Here is a 24,175-nt window from a genome sequence, read left to right as displayed (position 1 = left end):
GAAATTGTCACTCACCTGAGAAAAGCCTTCAGTGCAGACACTCGTGTGTCCTCATTGTCACTTCTGCCAGAAATATGTACCTGAACAGTGGTATAAAGTCGTTATCTCTGATTTTCAATACACCATAGTGTTTTCCTGTTCACAGGCTAATGAATTATTTAAAATTAGAGTAAACTGTTGTAATCTGTAAACTTGTCTGCATTCCAGCGACATCAGGGTTATCCTCTCACATTCAATTTAGTTCAACAGTATGATTTTTTTTATTTTGAATATTGTAAGGAATACAATATTTGCATACCTTGTTTTAGTGTATCTGTGACATAGTCCATCTAGTTCAACCAAAAGAAAAAAAATAAAGCGAATAAATAGAAAACCACCATATACCAGTTGATTCAGAGGAATGCAAAAAAAATCCCTATAAAGCAGAGTCCAATTTGTTCCAGAAGGGGAAAAATAGATTCCTTCTTGAACTCCAACTAGAAAAAAAACGGGGCAAAAAACAGCCCAAGGTCGGACTTTAAAGGCACATTGGATGATAAATGGATATAAAAATAGATTTTATTGCCAAAAATTCATTGTGCAAAAAGATAAAGAGTTAAAAACTTGTATTACACATTAGACAGAAATATGTGGTGCAGATGACATATATGCACCGTGTAAACAGTGAGTCCCTGTGCGTCAACGCATTTCGCTATTTTGCTTCATCAGGACACATTCTGGGGTTGTTCCAAGAAACAGGTCTCACTATCTTGTCAAAAAATCTGCAGAAGATAATCTCCCCGCTGGGCATCAAGCATCACCATATATAATAATCAGATATTTGTGACCAGTGGTAAGTGGTGGAAGTGCTTCTGAGGGGAATACTGGACGCAGCACTAACCATGATGGCTGTATAAGCCTAATGGACTTGCTGCAACCTTATTGACACTTGCTAACTGCAGGTTAGGCTGTTGTTTACTGCTTACATATACCATTGGTACTATGATTTACAGGCAGTTCTATATGGTTGTGTCAATGCCACCCCCCTTCCCCCTCCTTTTCCTGTTTTTTCTTTTTTTTTTTTTGTCTCTTCCCCTATTTATTTTTGAAGAATATTATTGCACAAATACATACTTGGAGCAACATTTTAAGTCACTTACCATTGGTCACAAATATCTGAATATTTATATATGGTAATGTTTGATTCCCAGCGGGGAGATTATCTTCTGCGGATTTTTTGACAAGATAGTGAGACCTGTTTCTTCCAACAACCCCAGAATGCAAAATAGTGAAACGCGTTGACACACAGGGTCTCACTGTTTACACGGTGCATATATGTCATCTGCACCATGTATTCCTGTCTAATACATGTTTTTAACTCTTTATCTGTTTGCTCTATTTGCACAATGAATTGTTATCAATAAAATATATTTTTATATCCATTCATTGTCCAATGTGCCTTTAACATCTGACCTTGGGCTGTTTTTTTTTCCCCTTTTTTTTTTTCTTTTTCTAGTTATAATTCTCCAATACGGATGTGGCCATAGGAGTGCTCTTTTCTATATCCTTCTTGAACTCATAGAAGGCAATGGTATATTGGATATTAAACATTGGAATGTGCACACAGCAATTGAGTATACCCAAACCAACTGGTCCATCTCTCTCTACAGATCCGTTTCAAAGCTGGTTATACATCGATCTTTTTTTATTCAGCCTGAATGAAACAAATCTAACTGGTTCCTCAGTCCTCACTTTATAGCGTGGATTAATAAATCCTGTAGTGCCGGCTATTGTATTCCAACAGCCAACAATGGCGACTGTCTGAATACCTGAACTTTGGTTGCATTTGATTGGATGCAGCTGACAATTTTCCAACTGGCTCCTTCAATTTTTCCATTAAAAGATGTGGGTTTGGAGGGTGCCAGTATGGCCACCAACTAAGCAAATTTCGTCCAGTTTATCAGGAACTAGCTTTAAAGTTTTACTAAACCCACAACAGTAAAATCAGTCTGTATATGCAGCAAAGCATGCTTGTTATACTCACTGTGGAACCTAATCCTTTTCATTGTGTAAAAAGGCTGTGTGATCCTGTCTTCTCTGATCCTCCCTTTCCACTGTCCCCAACCCATCCCCTGATCCAACAAAGCTTTGGGGGCACTCTGCACATGCTCAGTTTGGTGTGTATTGCTAGAGAGAGCAGTCACAAGACTGCTATGTACTGCTGATGAGAAAAGGTATTTAGCATTTTATATTTCCTAAAATAATTGCAGTTCCGTGTACTGTGGGATACCCTATATAGTGACTGCAGGGTTTGGGGTTTAGTAACACTTTAATTTGCTCAATTTATGGTCAGCTTTCCGTGTAATGATCTCACACTTCTGTTTTAACTATGTAGGACAAATGAAGGCACTGCAAGTGTATTTCTGGGATCATTTATATTCATGACAGCTTTTGCTGATTGATCAGATGCAGCTACAAAAATGAAGCACCTTTTAGGCTGGCCATAGACAGTTCAAATTTTGGCTCAGCAGGAACCAGCAGGTTCAGCAGAAACCAGTCAAGATTCAAACTGTGTGTGGGCAGGCTTGAATGTACCAAGTTGCTCAATCAACTTGGGTACAACCAGCCTTCTGGTTATATTTGCAACTATTGCTAGCAGCTGCTATAGCTGCTAGTGATAATGAAAAAAAATGAAGCATCCTTTAGGCCGGCTAGCAATAATCCCTGTCTTTTCCCAGCGGGGACCGCTTCCCCCGCCACCCTATAGGGAGAATAAAATGTCTCGGCAGGAGGGATTCCCCTGTCAGCACTGTCTGTGACAACTTTCCTTCTCCAGTTATATATAAAGTAGATTTTGAGTGACTGTGTGTAAGTAGCATCCTTGCTGAAAAACTGCTTAAAGCAGAGATATCCTGTCTTAGGAAATTTGTTTCATCCACTTTTCACAAAGTGACAGAAATAAACATAAAGACTCCGTGATTAACATTTATGTTTGAAAATCTTTACCAAAATTGTAGAATTCCTTTTTAAGATTTCATTCTATTCTTTTTTTTTTTTTCGTATTTTTTTTTTTTTTTAGTCAGACTGAAATCCCCTCCATAGATGACACAAGCTTGTCAAATGCAGATAATCCAATAATCTTGCTGTCAAACCCAGCTCAGAATTGATACTGTGCTACTTGCATTAATGTTGTGCTAAGTCTGGATTTATTTTCCTTTGGGATTTCACCATTCTGTAGACTGGAACGGAATCCAAGGAATAATAAACTGAGCGTTTTTTGTTAGCTATAATCTGTTTAAATATGAGCACATTTTTAATGCTAAAGGTGATCCTGTCAGGTAGATTGTTAATTAGCAATTGCCTAACTTTGATGGTCATTTTTTCATTTGTATGTCAAGTGGTATTTTTACCATAACCTAATGATATTTTGATAATGTGTATTGGATTCACATAGTTGTGCATTGTGGAGCTTCTCTATTTTCTACCCTCTATTCTTCTAATGGATTATTGGGTGAGTAATGTGGTCTGTAGACCTTTCCAGTAAGATGTGTGAAACACTGGGGTTGATTTACTAAAACTGAAGAGTGCAAAATCCAGTGCAGCTCTGTATAGAAACTAGTCAACTTCCGGGTTTTATTGCCAAAACTTAAGCGGAAGTTAGAAGCTGATTGGCTGCCATACACAGCTGCACCGGATTTTGCACTCTCCAGTTTTAGCAAATCAACCCCACTGTGCTGGAGAAAGACCTCTTTCTTGTAGCCCTCTCCCCATAACCCAACTGTTTATCCTGGCTTGTTTTACGCTCCAAACCTGAATTTGTAGAAGCCATGGCTTCCATACCTTGCCCTTATGGTTTATAACAAGCCTCAAACAGCTGAAAGCAAAAAGGAATTCGACCAATTTACTGGCTCTGAAATCTTTATATGTATTGAACCCAGGTATCTATGGATTCACCATGGAAAATTATGATTTTCCTGATGGTAGTGATGGCAAATGCCTTCTTTTTTCAAAGTCGTGGTATATCATCATACTCTTTGATGGGGCGCGTGTACCTTTTACTAAACCTTAAGCCCCGTACAAACAATGAGAACATCAGACTAATTATTGTCCGTTTGTTTTTTGTTTTTTTTTTTGGTTTTGGTTTTTTTAGCATGCTAGTCTCCATATTGAAAATGCACAGGTTACTCAATTTACAAAAATTCTCAGACGACAGTATACAACTTCAGAAGTATTGTATTGTATTTTCAGACGAAAACTGTACTTATTAAGCAAAAATCGTACGATCTGGCATTGTACGAGAGAAATTTTGTGTTTATCCCTTCTGATAATTTTGGATGAACTGTCATGATGGCCTCTCGAAAGCTGTGTACAAATGATCAGATTACCGTATGATCACTTCGAAAGCAATATTTTGTTTGATTTTCTGATTGTGTGTACTATGCTTTAGATGAAAAGCCTTCCCCTGCCTTCGCTGCATACTTACAGCTGCATCCCACTCTTCTGTTTTCATTATTGGTGGTCATTTTCTGCAACCCTCGTCATGCCTGTGCACTGAGTCTTCACTGGCTTTAGTGGAATCATATACAGCAACCAAAGATGTAAAGATAGAAATGAGCCATGTCTCTAGAACTATGGTAAACCGGTTGAGTGGGGGAGTTGATGAAGTCTGGGGGGGGGGGGTTAGTAAATGGCTATATCTAAGGCAGTATAAAGTTTTTGACCTAATTTAGCTTTGCATGCGGCACATTAAAAGGACCCCATGTCTGGAGTCTGATGTTCCAGCATCTTTAAAATCTGATAACCGGCACCTGTGGCTACCAACATCCTGAAGCTGGGGGATATGGAGTGGGTGTAATTTATTTCTCATAGTTATATTGCACCAGTTAATATTGTCAGGCAGTGATATGTTGTTATTTTGGGCCACAGCTAAGATACAGGCAGATCCATTTTTAAAGTGATTATAAAAGCTTAATTTTTTTTCTGAAATAACAAACACGTTATACTTGCATGCTCTGTGCAATGGTAGTGCATAGAGCAGTCCTGAACCTCCTCTTCTGGAGTCCCCCGCTGGCGCTTCTGGCTCTTACTCTTCTCTCTGCACCACCATAGGAAGCTGCTTTCTATAAGGGTACACATATGGGCTCGCTCTCGAGCCGGGCTGTGTGCATCCATAAGACATACACAGCGTGGGTCAGCCCAGCCCCCCTCCGTGCTCTCTGTTTCATAGAGTTTGACTGACAGCAGTAGGAGCCAATGACTCCCGCTGCTGTCTTCTTGAGCAAACAGAGAGAGAAGAAAGCTGCTGCAAACGGGCACAGCGCTGGATCCATATAGGACTCGGGTAATTATTTAGGGAGGTGAGGGGGTGATACAAATACTGGGACATGTTTTACCTTAATACAGGGACTGCACTAAGGTAAAAAAGTTCTAGCCTTTAGAACCGCTTTAAGGTAACTTCTATTCAGAAATTATTGAAAGTGCCTCAATGTCATTAATATAATAGGTGGAATTATATTTCATCTCAGAAAATGGCTGCTTTGCACAGTGATGGGTACATGTTAAACATTACAGTGTGTGATTCTTACAATGTAATCCTGCATTTGGAAAACAGTTTTATGGTGTGATCCAGTCCATTGTACAAGTATATAAACCTATTGCTAATAATTGTGAATGAAGAAGCTGCACATACTTATTGTTTGTCCTTATGTCATTGTAGAAAGCAGAGTGGATGACAACTACATGCAACCACGCACTCTATGCAATATGTGATGTCTTCACACAGTACTTTGAGGTCCTCAGTGATGTCCTACTTGATGATATTTTTTCTCAGCTTTACTGGTGTGTGCAGCAAGGTGAGATCTGCTGGTTTTCACTACAGACTGTAAATCACTATTCACCACCAAGTGTGATGGTGCATTACTCACTAATTCTACTGCTATAGTATTAATGTGTGCTGTGAATAATGTTCATTAAGAGAGATACAATGGTGCAATCTTTGTCTTGTGAACAACCAAAGTCCCATGGTGGTTCCCGGACTCTCCCGTGGGGCGCATTTTGAGATCCCCATAAGTGATCAGGCAAATCTGGAGCCACCTGGATCACCTTCACCAAAAAAACCTTTTGCTGCTGTTAAACGGGGTACATAATTCACAGTAGAAACCGCAAACCATAAGCTTGATTTAACTACTTGTCTGCCATGCTGTTTATAAACTTATCTTGGTAGACAAGAGGTAATTCTAGAAATTGTTAGTTTAGAATGAACATTCTTTGGCAGGTAAAACTGCTCCCATATATGTATTTCTGGCCACCCAGTCCTAAGATTTACACAGCTCTTCCACACTGCACAGTCCTGTCCAGTCCTGTCCAGCAGGCAAAGCTACAGTGAAGGTGGAGCTCCAGCCCCCCACCAAAAAATTAAAAGTCAGCAGCAACAAATACTGTAGCTGCTGACTTTTAATATTGGGACACTTACCTGTTCAGGGATACCTCTATGTCGGTACCCAAGCTGATTTTTCAATCGGCTCTCAAGTGCTGCTGCTGCCATTTCTTGTAAGGGAAACTGGCAGTGAAGCCTAGCCGATTCCCTCCTGCGCTGCGTTTTATGAATGGCCCAACGGAGGGGGAAGGAGGATGGGGCCGAACTTCCGAGTAAATTCGCTGCAGCGAAGTTACCTGGAAGTGGGAGCAGGTACTTGTCAGAAACAGGTACCCACCCCCGAAAGGTGCCAAATGTGTCAGCGAGGCGGGGGGGGGGGGCAAACAAGCGGCTTTTCCCCTTTTGGGTGGAGCTCCGCTTTAAGAGCTCTCCTTCTATCGGCATGATTCTTAGCATGTAATCACTGCAGGATAATTTCTGATGTTACTTCTGCTAGTGTGAGCTCTGCTGTTCAGTACGCTGGTAGAGGCTGAAATTATATTCAGGTACTTATTCTGATATAGTAAAAACAAATCAAATGTAATGATTTATTGATTGATTTAACTTCTACATGTTTCTGAAGTTTAGGTTTACATACAATAAAAGACACACTGCTTATTACTTATCTTACCTTATCTCCCCTCCTGCTGCATTTGTTGGCTGGGACAGAAAAACAAACACAATTTAGAGAAGGGTTTCTCCAGAGATTGCTAGGGGTTCCTTGAGCAATAAGCAAGATAAGTTCCAATTGACACCATTGATCTTTTTTAGCAATCTGCAAGGGGGTAATTCTTCCCAATGATCACAATGTAGGGAGCATTCTGACCATCACATTAATGTCTCATGAGTTGTAGATATAGTAATTTTTATCATCGGTTTTCCTCAGACAGGAAAGTTATTTTAAGGGTTCCTCTGAGTTGAAAAGGTTGAGAAAGGCTGGTTTAGTCCCTATACAAGATGAAAGACTCTTCCCCACCCCCCTTGTGTATGCATGTTATTTCTCTTTTCTCCTGGTCGCAATCAGATGTTGAGGAGGAAAGGGATAGTGAATAATAAACTACTGCAGGCATCCCCATTTTAGATAACTTGCATGGGCAAAGCAAAGGTTCAGTTGGCGAGCTTGTCTACGTCTTTGTAACTTGCCCCTCCACATTTCTTATGTTTACAATTTACTGATAAATAATGCAGAACTGTCTTCTATTTTACAGACAATGAACAGCTGGCTAGATCTGGAACCAATTGCCTAGAAAATGTTGTTATTCTAAATGGAGAAAAATTTACTCTTGAAATCTGGGATAAAACCGGCAACTGTATGCTAGATATCTTCAAGACCACCATCCCACATGCGTGAGTGTTCAGTCTCTGGTTCCTTGTACAGATTAACAAAATCGCATATACACATAAGGCAGGTCGTCTGCACAAGTATGGGAATAGAATATAGCAGAGGGGTTCACGGCTTCTGTTGCATTCAATAGGAAGTTGCCGTATAAATGGTTTATTGGTGGACCACATAGGTCACATCATGAAATAGAAATTTAGGGTTTACAAACCTTTTATTAGAGATAGGGGTTTCAGCATTCATCTGTAATGGCTTGGCCTTTATGAATTTCGGTCAGGTAACCATTTATGGAAATTGTTCCAGAAGTAATTTATAGAGAAATTCTAGCTTCCATTCACTGTCCTGGTATGGTTCAGTCTACTGTTGAAAGCATGTGTGATTGATTGGTTTTGAAGTTGCATCATTTCTGCTGCTTCTGTAAAACTGTAGAATAGATCTGTCATGGTGTGTCTGTGTGCAATGGGCTTCTCATCCCTTGTTCTGTCTCTCTCTGCTTAGGTTATTGACATGGAAACCTGCTGCTGGAGATGCAGATATAAGTGCCCAATCTGACAAGCAGTTGGTAAGTGTTTCCTTCCCAGAATAATAATAGTAATTCATTTGAAGTGTATGAGTGTTTAAAGAGGACACGCGATTAAATCTGAAACATTTTCTGTAATGTTATCTAATACAGTGTAATTTACACTCAAAGTACAGGAAGTGAGGAATGAGTTCTGTTCAGGGAGCTCATTCGTAAGTCCTGTGACGGAACCGTCCCGCACTCCGCTTGAGTGCTTTCATCAGTATACCGCTTCCCCCAGTCTGAACATAGATAATCAGATATTATAGTCTCCTAGTGCAAAACTAGAACTCTTTATTGGTGGAGTCCCCTGTCAGAACACAAAAGCACCGCTGGAGAGAACACTGCACCAACATTGTGTTGGTACAGCGATCTGTCAGTTTTTTTTCTGTTCAGCCCACTGCGTTGAATGAAAACAAACTATGCAAACACATGTTCGCATCTTTTAACGTTCTCAACTCAAAGTTCCGTATGTAGGGGGCTTAATGTACCATTGATCCCAGGTACTGCATAAACTATTTTTCTGCCACCCAATGCTACTTATCAAGAGTTATGCTGGCCATACATTATACAATTTTCTGATTACATTTCCTTTAGATTTACCTACAACTGTATAGTGCAAGGGCCTGCCTAATTGCATACAAAGTGAAAGTGATTAGGTTTGACCTCATATTTGATTTTGGTAAATTTAAAGTTGTACACGATAACTGTATAATGTATAGCCATGACAACGGAAATCGCATTGCTTTCAATGGTGCCCTGAAACTGCAATGCAACTGCTGGAAAGTTACTGGTGCTACTTTGATGCAGAACAGCACGATTTTGAGCCCCAAAGGCTTCAAAAATGCACTACAAAATTGCAATAAAAAATTGGATCAATTTGCAGCTGCACTAGTGCAAGCCCAGCCTTAGTGCTCAGTGGTGGCATTCTATTGTTAGTAAGGTAGTTGTAGTGATAATAGTTTAGTACTGTGTGCGATACTTTATTTTAATTTGCACTACCAGTTAATTTTTCAGGACATGCTTTTAGGGGTCTAACCCATTCTTATAGGTTCAAACAGTATTGTGTATCGGTACTGCTGGTATCTAGTAGCAGGTAGACCTCCAAAAGCATGTCTTGAAATTGTAACAATTATTGCACATAAAGTCTTGCTCACAGGACTCAACTAATTTACAGTGTTAAAGCTGACCACTACCACCAAGCATGCAGAGGCTGGGTGCGCCACCTAGAACACAATTGAGCTATTTTCAACCATTCACAGAGAGCTTTGTATTTTCTGAATGAATACAAAGCTTCCTCTGATTGGCTGAGGTGAAGATCCTGATATCATCTGCCCGTGTCTCTGCCTCAGCCAATCAGAGGAAGCCTTGTATTCATTCAGAAAAAAACAAAGCTCCCTGTGAATGGCAGCACTCAGCCCAACTTAAATTTGTTCCAGGTGTAGGATGGGAAGTTTCCATCCCACTGCCAGAACACAGCGCTGTATACTGTATGTATGTAGCTGAGTCCGCTGTATACTGTGTGAGAGCTCACAGCTGCTGCAAGTCTCGGTGAAGGCAAATTTCGGAAGCAGCTTGGTCCAAACAAACTATTTAAATTTCACTAAAAGCTGGAGTTCAGCTTTAAAGTCTTGCAGTTAAAATAAAAGTTTTGATGTATGTACCAAGTAAGTATTTTGTTCTTTATCACCCGTCATCTTAATAGTGTTCATGTCCTTGTTTTAGGATTCTGTATCTCAGAAATCAGTGGATATTCATGACTCTATCCAGCCTCGGACAGCAGACGGCAGGAGAATCACCCAGTCGGGGATGACATCAGTCACCCATGAGGAGTTCTACTCTAAGTCTGGAACAAGTGAGTATCTTTTTTATTTTACTGCCCTGTTGGATTGTGACTGGATAATTTTACTAGTGTTGGTTTGTGTGGCACAGCGTTTGTTTTTTTTAATCTGAGTTTTAACAACTAGATGACCAAAGGCTAAAGCTGGCCATAGATGGAGCCCTTCACCCTCTCCAGCACTATAGCATGTGCTCTGATGTGCCGAAGGGCTCTGCCCAGCCTTCGGGTCCTGGCAGAGTCCTTCGACACATCTGCGTATGTGCAGTTGATTTCCGCACATGTGCAAAGATCACAAAGTTTTGAGAATCCCCTAACAGCCATCTTTATGCATGCACGGAAACCCCCACGTTTGTGCAGGTGATCAGGAAAGTTTTGTGTGCACAGATGTGCTGCTCTTGTGTGACCCCAACTGTAATGAAACTGACAGATTCAGACAAGCCCTGAGTATATTAAAGGAGGAATAAACATGCATCTGTCTCTTGCTATTCTGTGTAATAAAGAAGTATTCAACTACCTAATGCAGAACTCCTATGAGAAACCTCAAATAGAAATAACTATTCCCCCAGCTCACAAAAATTATATTAATTTCAGGGCAGTAGCTGCCCCAGAACTAGTATACAGCAAATAAATTGAGGAATGGCTGCTTTCCCTTGCTTCACTAGTAATTCCATTTCATTACCAACAAGTGTATGCAGGCTGTATTAAACAGGTTGTAACCCTAAAGAAAAAATAATTATTATTTTCCTTTAAAACAGCATAGTGCTTGTGCTGTCTAATCTCTCCCTTTCTATGCTGTAAAAAAACCTGGTTGATGCTGCCTTTTCCTGTGTCCCCTTATGTAAACTGACCACGGTAATCATGGCTGCTGATCCATGATACTGTGTTCAGTTTAGGTGCCTCCATAATCCTGCAGTCTCTCCATTCTCCCCCTCCCTCCCTGCCTGTCAGCTCCTGTGTGTGAGCGATCTCCTCCCCGCCCCTCCCCTCCTGCCGCTATTAGTAGCTTTCCATAAAGTCAGAGTAGGATTACTGCCAGCCCCTCTGTTTATACCAAGGTATACTGCACAGTGTAAATGTTTGCTTAAAATGATGCCACTAAATACTTTCTTTCAGATCACCTCGCCTGTGCGGTCATGTGACCTTCCACCGCTCTCCTCCCCAATCTAAGGGCTACAGCGGGAGGGGCTCAGTGGACAGCACAGCAGTCACATGACCTCCCAGCTGACATCAGAGGGGGATCTTAGCTCCTCCCACTGTAGCCAGTAGATCGGGGAAGGAGAGCTGTAGGAGGTCACGTGACTGCGCAGAGGCGATTTGAAATAAGGTATTTATCGGCATATTCTTAAACAAACATTTACACTGTGTAGTATACCTTGGTATAACAGAGGGGCTGGCAAAAATCCTCTTCTGACTTTACAACCACTTTAACATCCTTAATTTGTACTTTGTCGTACTGTACTTCCATCGTTTCCAGAAATGGGTGAAATGTTTTTGTTCACAAGTCTTTCTTTAGATTGAAAACTATGTGCTTTGAGTCTGAAGAGACTGCAATGTCTTCTTTGTAGAGACTGTAATGTCATCTTTGTAATTAATCATTTTGCTGGCTTTATGTTTAAGAACTTCCAGAGCAGAAGCTGTTCTCGGCACTTTTGATTAAGTGTGTGGTCCAACTGGAGCTCATTCAGACCATTGACAACATTGTGTTCTTTCCGGCAACAAGTAGGAAGGAGGATGCAGAAAACCTGGCAGCAGCTCAGGTGGGTCACATCTTCTGTAGCATTGTTGCCCTCCCAGCTTAATCACAAAGCCCTCTTCAGGATTGGACTAGAGCTGTAGTGAAGTTACTGAGCAACACCTCCTGGCATGCAAAGCTAGCAAATGGACAGAACAAAAACTGCCTGAATTGTCTGTTGCAAATAACATTAGTGATGCTCGTCCAGTGGTTTAAAATGAATGTATACTTATAAGTAATTGATCTTCTCATTGGTTTTTCAGCATTTGTGCTAACATTGGCTGACATTGTCCCTACTGGGAGAATAAACACATCTGTGTATAAAAAGTAGTGATCACAATATAGAACAGCAGTTGTGAAGTCATAGCAAAAAAATGGAAAGGATGGTAATATACACATTAATTTCTTTCTGAATGATCTGTAAATTCTAAAGTGTAGCTGTGTATATATGAACTAACGGGGTTTATTTAGCTTCCACCTCCTGCAGCGATCTCTCAGTGTCTGAACGCGCCTCCTTTGTTCTTGTGTTGGCAGACTGACAGCTGCTGATATAAAGCTATGTGCTTCTGTCTTTACAGAGGGACGCTGTTCATTTTGATGTCCATGTTGACACTCAAGATCAAGGCATGTATCGCTTCCTCACATCTCAGCAGCTCTTCAAACTCCTTGATTGTTTGCTGGAATCCCACAGATTTGCAAAAGCTTTCAACTCCAATAATGAGCAGAGAACGGCGCTGTGGAAAGCAGGTTAGTGCCTCTGATGTCCATCTTGTGGAGAGCTTGGATACAAAGTTCATATGGTTAATTTGCAGACATACCACTGCACTGTTGTCTATGTAGTACGCACATGGGCACTGTGTGATATCTATTGTTTTATAATTGGTAAATATATAAGTAGACATTCATAATAAAGGTACACTACACACAGGCTTCCCTGTTTGGTGCTTATTTATTAATGTGCATATGGCTGTCCCACTAGCAGAATCCCAGTAAGTTGCCACTATCTATATTTTCCGAATAGCCCTGATGCTGAGCCTGTGAGATTGCTGGCAAAGCTCATTAAAAAAGAAGCTCCAGGCTCCCCCCAAAAAATATAAAGTCAGCAGCTACAAATACTGTAGCTGCTGACTTTTAATATAAGGACACTTACCTGTCAAGGGAGCCCGCGATGTCTGCACCCCAAGCCGATTCTTCAATTGGCTTCAAGTGCAGGCACCAGTATCTCTAGTAAGGGAAACAGGAAGTGAAGCATTGCGGCTTCACAGCCTGTTTCCTATTGCGCATTTGCAAGTCGCGCTGTGCTTTGTGAATGGCCCGTAGTCTTCTGGGACCTGTGATGTGTCCTAGAAGACTGCGGTGGAAGAAGGGGGTGCCGAACTTCTGGCTCAGATGCCACTGCCAAAACCAGGTACCCCCCCCCACCACCAAAAAAGTGCCAAATCTGGCAGTGGAGGGGGGGAGGGTGCAAACAAGCAAAACTTGCCCTTTTGGGTGGAGCTCCACTTTAAAATATCTGACTCTAAGAACAAAAATGTAATATATTGCAGCTTACCATTCCTTAGAGTGGAACTAAAGTTCCACTGTCACAAACTGCAAGCAGGCAGGCTCTTCTGCAATAAAATATACCTACCTGCCTGCTCAGTCTTCTCCGGCATGTAAACTGAGCTGTGCATGCACAGCTCAGTTTACATTGCTGATGCAGTCCCTATGTGCCAGGATGATGGACTGCTGCGCAGGAGTAACATTATCCCGCACTGACCAATGAAGACGGCTGAAGACTGCCACCCAGCAGAAGATGCTGGGAAGGGATAGGGAACATTGAAGTAAAGGTAAGTTTAACTCTTCTTTAAGTGTAATGGCTGCATTTTTTTTGTGGGACTTTTTTCTTTCTTTCTTACCTTCCATCTGGTTATCCTGTCAGTAACACACTTTCTACCCCAAAGTGATAACACACACTCGCGGCACTGTATCTGTTGAAGTACAACAATGTCCCCTAGGGTGCTTTCCTGACTTTGGAAAACGGAACATCTCCCTCTCTCCTTATCTTTATACCATAGGGGGTGTTCTCTAGTCAACATAGAGAACTGGGCAGGGCTGATAACATTATTGGGGATTTCACTGTTACAGAGACAGTGCTATCAACTCGCTGGATTTCTGGTAGGCTCAACAGGAATTTATGAACATATTAAATACATATAAAAATACATTCAGTTTATTTAACAGAAAACAAACAACAAATAAGCAAATATAGCCTTCTAAGTTATGTAATGCTGTGTTTTTAGAAGCAGTAACAGAACCTGGGATGGGTTGTAGTATGTAAAACTGATTTGGCTCATTCACACCGTATGTATCCAACACAAGTTTTACATGCGTTTGCAGGAGTTTTTACACTTAGGATTTTTATGTAATTTTCCTTTTTTGTAGCTTCCTTAGTCGTGGAACTTGACAAAAAATAATGTAAATGAGAATAAATTTACATACATGCATTTTACAAATATTTATTGGATTTCTGTTTTAGAGTTGTATGAGTCTCTGGAGAAAAGTAGATTGTGTATATGATGATGATGTGTAGTGTGGACCAAAATTTCTCTTACTGCATTTTTCCTGCTTTGGGTTTGGTATTATTGACATCTGTTCTCGATGCAGGCAAAACAGTTCAAACACAGCTCCTGGTGAGTTTAAAGTGGATGTAAACCCATTGTGTAGGCTTGTACCTACAGGTAAGCCTATAAAAAGGCTTACCTGTAGGTACTATGAATATCTCCTAAACCTTCACGGTTTAGGAGATATTTACTCTTCGTGCAGCCGGTGATGTCACCGGCGCATGCGCTCTGAAGGGACAGTATACCCGTGCCATCCCTTCAGAGCTCTGTGCCGCGGTCCGTGACTCCCGTGCGCATGCGCGGGAGTAACGTCATCATGGCACGGCCGGAGAACGCGAACCCGGAAGGAAGACCAGGTGAAGATGGAACTGTCTGTCAGAGTGCAGCGGTGCAGGGCTTTGCTGTAAGGTAAGTATTTCATAATGTGCTAGTATGCCATGCATACTAGCACGAATATGCCTTTACTAAAAAAAAATAATAATAAATTGGCGTTGGAATTTGGGGGATTATAATGGCACACGGAGCTCTCAGAAGTGGCATGTGCCACAATAACTAAGCAGCTAGATTTGTCTTGTTTCTCTGTTGTATGACTGAAAAATGTTTTAAATAAAAAAATGCAAAAAAATAAATAAAAATTAAGCAGCTAGACTTGTTCCAGGTCTGTCTGTACACCTGCGTGTTTCTATTTCAGAGTGAAAAAGAAACTAGCACAGGTCTGTACCTGATTAAGGCCCCTTTCACACTTGTGCGACTTGGGACTGCAAAGTCGCATGACAAGTCATTTGCCATTATTTCCAATGAGTACCATTCATATGTGCGAGTTCAAAATAGTCTGTGTATTACTTTGGTCCGACTTTAATGCGAGTTACACAGGAATTCCCTGAAATTATGGCAAAATCGCGTTAAAGTTGGTGCCTGCGAAATCGCAGTAAAATTGCGCGACTTTAAAGTCGCAGTAGTGTGAAAGGGGCCTAACAGAGTGAATATAATCTTTATAATTCCATATAAAAACTGCCACAGATTCCCGCCAGGTGTGACTTTGTTGTATAGTATATGAGTTGACAACAGACAGCTCACATCCCCCCTCTATGCCCGTGTAGTGATTACACAGCACGAGCAGAGACTGCACAGGATTAACAAACAACATGCCCCTCCGCTCTGAGCCGGGCGGGGGACAGCTGTGCGATCAGCCCATACAACTCCAGCTTTCCATTCTCTGTCCTGTGTGCTGTGCCTGTCGCAGAACAGAGATCTGCTTGCTCTTTTTAAGATCAATATCTGCTCCAGTTTCTAAGTTTTGAGGAGTAATGCAAGCATTTTACCTGCACAACTCTTTATTAATTCCCCCCATTGTTTATAAACAAAGCCCATCTACATGGGCCTTTTAGAATGGATATTTCAAAATGCACTTTCAGGGGTCAACCACCACTTCTTGTTAAATGCATTGCAGAACAAACTAGTTGATCGTATTCTATTTTTGTTAAGGTTTTAAAGGCAAATCCAAGCCAAACCTCTTGAAGCAGGAGACAAGCAGCCTGGCTTGTGGGTTGCGGATTCTGTTCCGCATGTACATGGATGAAAGTCGGAAGAGTGCCTGGGACGAGGTCCAACATCGGTTACTTAAGTGAGTAAAACCTAGAGGTCTAACAACCAATCCTCTGCTGAAAGCTACACCCGCTATGAAGGACATATAAACAATGTATGTAATTTGCTACTACTGCTTGTTCTGAAAATGTTATCTGCCTGGATTTCACAATCTTAAATGCATTTTGAGTTACAGACCCAGAAGAAATGTTCAGCGAGTTAAGTCAAAATGTATCTGCATACTTGTGGGTCTGTGAATGAAAGTATTAAAGCCTTTGGATCAATTGTTCCCACAGGATGCAGCAGGTATCCCTCTGTTGCATTGTCAATATCTTATTTCCAATAGGCTAACAAGAGTTCTAAAAGGGGTTAGAGGGAAGAGAAGAAAACCATGGATCTCTATGAAACAGTCAGATCTATGTGCACCTTCCTGGAATCTTAAAGTGAAAGTCCATGCTAAAACTAAAATCCCTGCATCTATACCCACCAACATTCTAACACTAACCTTTCTAGCCCTGTAAAGAAAAAAATCAGTATACATACCTTTTCTGCAGGCGATCCAACCCGATCTCCAGCGGTGGAAGCTCTGATCCCACATTGAGCTGTCAGCTGTGGCTTTGCTGTAAAGGCGGGGGCAGAGGACACTTCTGACAACAGAAGCCCCATAGTAACTCTATGGGTGTCGTCACTCCCCATTCATTTCACAGCCACTGTCGGACGTGTCCCCTGCAGAGCTTCCGCCGCTGGAAATCGGATCGGCTTCATAAAAGGTATGTATACAAATTTTTTCTTTACAGGGCTAGATAGGTTAGTATTAGAATGTTGGTGGATATAGATGCAGGGATTTTAGTTTTAGCATGGACTTCCATTTTAACCATTTGCCGGCTGGCTCACACTGATATACGTCAGCAAAGTGGCAGGGATGTGCAAAATCATGTATGGGTATGTCTGCCCTTTAGGAGCCGCCAGAAGACGCGCGCCGCCGGAGGTACAATGTGTGATCGCACAGGAGCGCCAGCACGGGGATTTGTGTGTGTAAACACACAGATCCCTGTGCTGTCAGAGGAGAGGAGACATGTCATTTGTTCCTAGTAAGTAGGAACAGCGAAATGTCTCCTCTCCTATTCAGTCCTATCCCCATACGGTTAGAACACACTAAGGGAACACACATTTAACCCCTTGATCACCCCCTAGTGTTAACCCCTTCCCTACCAGTGACATTTACAAAGTAATCAGTGCATTGCAGTGCACTGATCGCTGTATAAATGCCAATGGTCCCAAAAATGTGTCAAAAGTGTCCGATCTGTCCACCGCAATCCCGATAAAAAGCACAGATCGCCCCCATTACTAGTTAAAAAAAAAAAAAAGAAATGCCATAAAAATGCCATAAATCTTTTCCCATAGTTTGCAGACGCTATAAATTTTGCGCAAACCAATCAATATATGCTTTTTGCGATTTTTTTTTTTTTTTTTTTTTCCAAGAATATGTAGAAGAATATATATTAGCCTAAAATGATGAAGAAATGTGTTTCTTAAAAACATTTTTGGGGATATTTATTATAGCAAAAATTTAAAAATATAGTTTTTTTTTTCAAAATTGTTGCTGTTTTTTCTTTGTTTATAGCACAAAAAAGAAAAACCGCAGAGGTGATCAAATACCACCAAAAGAAAGCTCTATTTGTAGGAAAAAAAGAACGAGAATTTCGTTTGGGTACAGCATTGCATGACCGAGCTATTACCAGTTAAAGCGACGCAGTGCCAAATTGTAAAAAGTGCTCTGGTCAGGAAGGGGGTAAAATCTTCCGGGGCTGAAGTGGTTAAAGCAGTATTAAACTCAAAACCGAAAGTGTAATATATTGGAACTTGGCAATCATTAGATGTGGTGCCTTTATTTTTATTTTTTTATATTTTTTTTAGGCTTTTTTCAATGTTTTAACCTGGTGATTTGGCCAGTAACACACCTCCTACCAGGGGGCAGAGTAGGACAGCAGCATTGTCAGTCTGGGAAGAGGGGAGTGTTATAAGTACTAGCAGATTTAAATACAGTAGCGAATTGAAGCTGAACTCCAGCTAATATATTATATGCAGTTACCATAAACAGTTTTTGCCTTTTGGGATAAAGGTTTTACATAAATAAAAGCTGATCACTTTAAGCACTCCCGCCAGTGTTAAATTTGTCTTTCTCATCCCTGTAACTGCAAGAGAACTTTTCTGTTGAAAAAGAACAGACTTACTGGCTAGATCACCAGATTAAAGTAGAGAAAAAAAGTGATCAAATACCGCCAAAAGAAAGCTCTATTTGTGGGGAAAAAAGGATCTCAACTTTATTTGTGTACAGCGTTACATGACCGCGCAATTGTCAGTTAAAGCAACGCAGTGCCGTATCGCAAAAAAATGGCCTGGTTAGGAAGTGGGTAAAACCTTCCAGGGCTGAAATGGTTAAAGGATTAGATCAATTTTACAAAAAAAAAAATAAATGCACATTTTTTTGCAGGTAAAAAAAATATGCATTTATTTTTTTCTTATGGCCCTTTAAAGCATTGCACCCACAATCGGCAGATCTGGGGTGTAATGCCACGCTTCTGCAGGCTGTCTGTGTAGCTGTCTGCCTGTACCTCTGATAAGGCCAGGCAGTTACGCTCTGACTTGAAGCTTAATAAACTACCAAAAGCAATCAACAGTGCCCTGGTACTACAAACCGACAGCCACAAAGGCTGTTGGGACTTGTAGTTTTCCCACTCACAGGACGCAGCTGGACAGGCGAAGCCAAACACAAGAGTGTTTTGTTTAGATTGTGACAGCGAGCGCGGGGGGGGAGAAGATTCCAGCACTGTCAAAACAGACTCGGTGGGTTGGGGGGCTGGTGCATTTGTAACATGTTACACCCTGAATATGGGTGTAACATATGAATGAATGAATGAATGATTTGTATAGCGCTGCAAATGCGAACTGAATCGCCTCAAGGCGCTAGATCCGTCCTGTGAGCTGAACATCTGTTTTAAGGCAGTGCTTTTTTAGTTTTAGATTTAGAGTGGAAAAGGATTAGCACACCTGTCATGATTTTTTACGTTGTCAATAGAACAGAAGGGATTCCTGTTGTGGCTGTTTGACAGGAAGTGACTGAAAATCTCCCCAGTGGGACACAGTTGGCAACAAAAGCAAAAACTGACAGGAGTTATAACCCTCCAAAATAAAAAAATAAGCATTTTGCATTTAGTTCTACTTTAAGAAACACGTTATTTCATCATTGGCGTACCTCTTCATTCTTAGGTAATTCAATTCACAGTACCATTCTGTAAGGTAGCAACTCAGCAGCAACAAGATTGCTAAAAAGAGCACTTTTCTGCTCCTCACTGTACAAAATACTTCAGTCTCACTCTTCAGTAGGGGAGCAGCAGTGGAGTGTCACATCCCTGGTTCAGCCAAAAGGGAGCGATGCTTTAAGAGCAAGTTAATTGCTAAGATCCTGATGCTGTTGAGTTGTGATTTGTGGTAGCAGAACAAGATAGAATAGCTAGAATAAATCTAAGGTAAACTGTAATGCTTGGTTCACTCTAATCTGCATGGTAAAATGCAGCATTTTACAGTTCAGACTCGTGTCCATGTCCACTCTAGTAGGGAGCAGTATGGTGTGCACTGCTTGCTTGGTTTTTTCTTTATTTTTATTTTTTTTCAACTTTATTTGAAGTGTCACTATGGACAAGGTAAGACAGGGCTTCCCGTACCCTTTATATATATATATATATATATATATATATATATATATATATACCAGTTCCTGACTTACATGCCTTAATGCCGCTGTAGTACATAAGAAATACCTAAATGCTTTGCAGTTCATAGGGCACAGGTGTAGGGGGACTCGTGTTTGTCTATCCTAATTTGGTGGTCTTTTTCCACCTCCCATCCAGAAGTTTCTCTACAGTTAGTGAAGTAGTACTTATAAGACTCCTAGCTGTGCACTTCCGGCCACCATTTTTCTCTACCAACAACACAATGTGACCATTTGCCACTCTACTTGTTGCTAGATTTGGCAGACACACAACTATTGACATATCATACTGACATATCAGCATGGATGTCGCACCACTTCCTTAAACTAAATCTCTCTAAAACGGAGCTATTAATATTCCCCCCACCCGTGCCCCCCTCCATGACTTTTCCATCAAAATCAACAATGCAACCATCAGTCCCTCCCCTCACGCCAGGGTACTAGGTGTAATCCTAGACTCTGACTTGCCATTTCAGCCTCAAATCCAATCCTTGTCAAAAGTTTGTAGAATTCACCTCCGTAACATCTCTAAAATTCACCCCTTTTTAACAAATGAAACCGCCAAGCTCCTCTTTCACTCCCTTGTTATCTCTCGCCTTGACTATTGCAACTCCCTTCTCATTGGCTTACCTCTCCGTAGGCTATCCCCTCTTCAGTCTATCATGAATGCTGCTGCCAGACTTATCCACCTTACCAACCGCTCAGTGTCTGCCAACCCTCTACTCCAATCCCTGCACTGGCTTCCAATCACCCAGCGAATTACATTCAAAATACTAACCACAACATACAAAGCAATTCACAACTCTGCCCAGAGCTACATCACTAATCTTGTCTCCAAATATCATCCAAATTGACCGCTTCGCTCTTCTCAAGACCTCCTGCTTTTAAGCTCTCTCATCTCCTCCTCCCATGCTCGTCTCCAGGATTTCTCCAGAATATAATACAAAAAGTGCAGCGCTGGACATGTGAAATAAATAGTGAAATTTACTAAACCAGATAATAAATTAGTGAAAATTAATCAACATCAATATATAAAATGATAACCTATAATCATAAATTATAAATTATTTTTAAACGTGAACTTGTGAATGAATAAAAATGGAAAACAGTTCCTGTAAATAAAACTTATTAAAGGTGCATAAAAGTCCAAAGTAATGGATTTGATGTAATGTAGATTTCAGGAGTGCATCTTCAATAATCAATATTGCCCACCACCGGATAGGTGAATAAAAGGCTTACCAGAAAGCCTGTGACCGCCCTTATTCAGGGGGGTCAAAACAGGCTTAGCAGATATGGGGGGACCACCACAGGGATACTCCAGTTGACACCTGATGGACTGGTGAGTCAGGACTCCTTGTCAGATAACGAGCCAACCGATAACCGTTGTGGATATTCTCCCGAATCCTGTCCTCTCATGGGACAAATTTAAAGTTTCCACGGATCCAGTGCAAAAAGATGTAATATATAGTGCCAAAAGGAGACAAAAAGGAAAATGCTCCACTGGTGCAGATAACCTTGGGTTTCTTTTTATTGGCAAATTTGCAGTATCAAACATTAAAAAAGCAAAAAAAACGAAGTAAAAACAAACAAGATAAAAAAACGACACTACCGCCGTTTGTTTAAGAATCGCGCATGCGCGGTGCGTGCAATGTTGTGACCCTACGGCCGTTTCGTCACAACTGACGTCATCAGGGGTACGCACCGACGCACGCGCATGCGCATTAAATACACAAGCGTCAAGACGGAGGACGCTATGATTGGTTCACACAAGGCAATGCTTCATGTGAATAGGTACTAAAAAATCTGTTGCAGGGAAGAAATTACTATAAACATAAAACTAATTAGTCAATTAAGCAGAAGGATCGTCAAGCTGTTAAAATACTCCCCATAGAGACAACAGCAAACGAACATTCCAACGAGGCCATCTAGTGGTTTTTTAAGATATTACACCAAAAATCCAACAGCGGCATATATCCAAACTGCATTATGAAAAATAGTAAATTTTGAAGGTGGCATAAAAAATGAAAAATATGAAATTATATATGTAAAGCTATTAACATAATTATTATTATAATGTCCGTAGACATCTATAGAGTTACACAGCTATATTAATCAATTATAAAACTATCAAAGCGACCAACCTAATGTGATAAAGGCAGCAGCAAATGACGTCTCTTCTGTGCCTTCTAATAGGGTATTAGGAAATTATTATACCCAAATTAATGTCAGCCTTAATTTTCACAATTAAGTGAAGTCAAATAAAAATGTATAAACCATATAGGAAAAAATTTGTATAATATATTCAAAAAGAGAAAAGAGGGGGTAAAGCCTGTTAATGCCTATTGTGAAATCAATAACATAGCCTGCTCCTTACATTAATTCTAAAATCATAATCCATAAAAATGCCACCCTTATTTGGGACCAAAAAATAATATATAGAGAATATTCAATAAAGGTTTTTGGAATTCTTCAGATTCCCTCCACCACAAAGGGGCATATTCCTGGTATCCAGCATTTATCATTAGAGGTGTATTAAATAATCAGGACATGGTTAACATTAAAAGGGACATCTGCTTCACCAACGACCTCATCTATTCAGCTGTTGCTGATAAAGCAATTGATGTCCCACTCTATATTCAAACCATTAGGGGCATGGGAACCAAGCCTAAAAATCCAGTTAGTTTCTGATCTGGATATGGTTCGCTTCCCATTACTGCCTCGCCAGTGTGGAACATACTTTTCTATCCCTATAAAGGTAGTGCCACTAGGGTCCCTATTGTGCACTTCATCATAGTGTCTAGAGACGCTGTGCTTATCGAACCCTTGTTTGATATTGGTAATATGCTCCCCTAACCTTACACTAAGTTTCCTAGTGGTTCGCCCCACGTATTCCAAACAGCAGGGGCACCTAAGAAGGTACACCACACACTTGGAGGCGCATGTTATGAGAGAGTTAATGGGGTAAGTGACGCCTGTGCCTACTGATGTAAATTCTGTAAGCCTTCTTTGGCGTAGTGCATTCACTCTACAAACCCTACGTCTTCTACAGGGGGAGAAACCTTTTAGGTCACCAAAAAAAGTCGGACGCTGAGGTGGATCGGGGACATTTGGTGCCAGAGTATGCCTCAAGCTCATGGCCCCCCTAAATAAGACACGAGGGTTGTTGGGCAATAGAGGGCAAAGGATACGGTCGTTTTTAATGACCGGCCAATGTCTTTTAATAATTCTCTTAATGGCCCAATGTTGGCTGGAATAAGTGGTTAGAAAAGCCAAACTGAAATCCTCCCCGTTGTTAACCTGGGGGGGTTTGTCCCTTAAAAGTTCCATACGATCTCTATTTCCAGCTTCCACGATTAAAGTTTCCAACATAGTTGCCTCATAGCCTTTATCAATAAATTTCGATTTTAGGGATGAGGCCTCTCTAAAGAAATCCTCCAAATTTGAACAATTCCGCCTTAAGCGTAAAAATTGGCCCTTAGGGACAGCGGACAGCCATGATTGATGGTGGCAAGAGTTAAGGGGAATAAAACTGTTCCTATCAGTGGATTTGAAGAAAGTAGACATAGTAATTCTCCCATCCACTATAGTTATTAATAGATCTAGAAAATGGATCTGTACTGAGCTGGCCTCATATGTCAGGACTATGCCCCTGTCATTTCCATTAAGGGAGAGGAGGAAGTTGGACAAAGATTCAGAGTCGCCGTCCCAAATAAATAGGACGTCGTCAATGAATCTTTTCCACATAATAGGTTGGGGAGGTTTATCACATAAAACTACGTCCTCCTCCCATTTGGCCATAAAGAGGTTAGCCATAGAGGGAGCGAATTTCGCTCCCATGGCCACTCCCCTTGTTTGTAAATAGTGCATGTTGTTATGCCAAAAATGATTATGTGCCATCGAGAAATCCAACAGCTCCATCACAAAATTACATTGTGTGGTGGAGATATTGGAGTCCCGATAAAGAAAATGTCGCACCGCTTCATGACCCAATTGATGGGATATGGATGTATAAAGCGATGCGACATCCGCAGTCACTAACATATATGTATCTTTCCAATCTATACTGGCCAATATATTAAGGACGTGTTTAGTGTCCTTAAGAAAAGCGGGGGTGCCCATCACCAGTGGCTGTAGATAAAAATCAATATATTTACCAACACGTGAAGTGATGGAATCTATACCACTGATGATGGGCCTTCCCGGAGGGTTGACCAAAGTCTTGTGAATCTTTGGCAAGATGTACATGACTGGCAACCTGGGGGCCAAAGGAATAAGGTGTTCCCTCTCTTTTTTATTGAGAATCCCCATATTATAACCCTTGTCAATCAAACCTTTCAACTCCCGTTTAAAGC

General features: G+C 41.0%; 1 protein-coding gene across 1 annotated transcript in view; it reads left to right on the top strand.

Moving 5' to 3' along the window:
• ARFGEF1 (ARF guanine nucleotide exchange factor 1) overlaps positions 1-24,175 on the top strand; it is a 304,195-nt gene that overhangs the window by 262,617 nt on the left and 17,403 nt on the right. Inside the window, exons 31-37 of the mRNA XM_073631773.1 lie at positions 5,696-5,831; positions 7,603-7,741; positions 8,232-8,295; positions 10,018-10,147; positions 11,750-11,889; positions 12,443-12,611; positions 15,953-16,091. Of these exons, the coding sequence (XP_073487874.1) occupies positions 5,696-5,831; positions 7,603-7,741; positions 8,232-8,295; positions 10,018-10,147; positions 11,750-11,889; positions 12,443-12,611; positions 15,953-16,091 (917 nt within the window). The remainder of the gene's footprint in view (positions 1-5,695; positions 5,832-7,602; positions 7,742-8,231; positions 8,296-10,017; positions 10,148-11,749; positions 11,890-12,442; positions 12,612-15,952; positions 16,092-24,175) is intronic.

The sequence above is a fragment of the Aquarana catesbeiana genome, linkage group LG05 (genome assembly GCF_042186555.1).
Source record: "Aquarana catesbeiana isolate 2022-GZ linkage group LG05, ASM4218655v1, whole genome shotgun sequence".
Lineage (NCBI taxonomy): Eukaryota > Metazoa > Chordata > Amphibia > Anura > Ranidae > Aquarana > Aquarana catesbeiana.
This window is presented reverse-complemented; position numbering and strand designations above follow the sequence as displayed.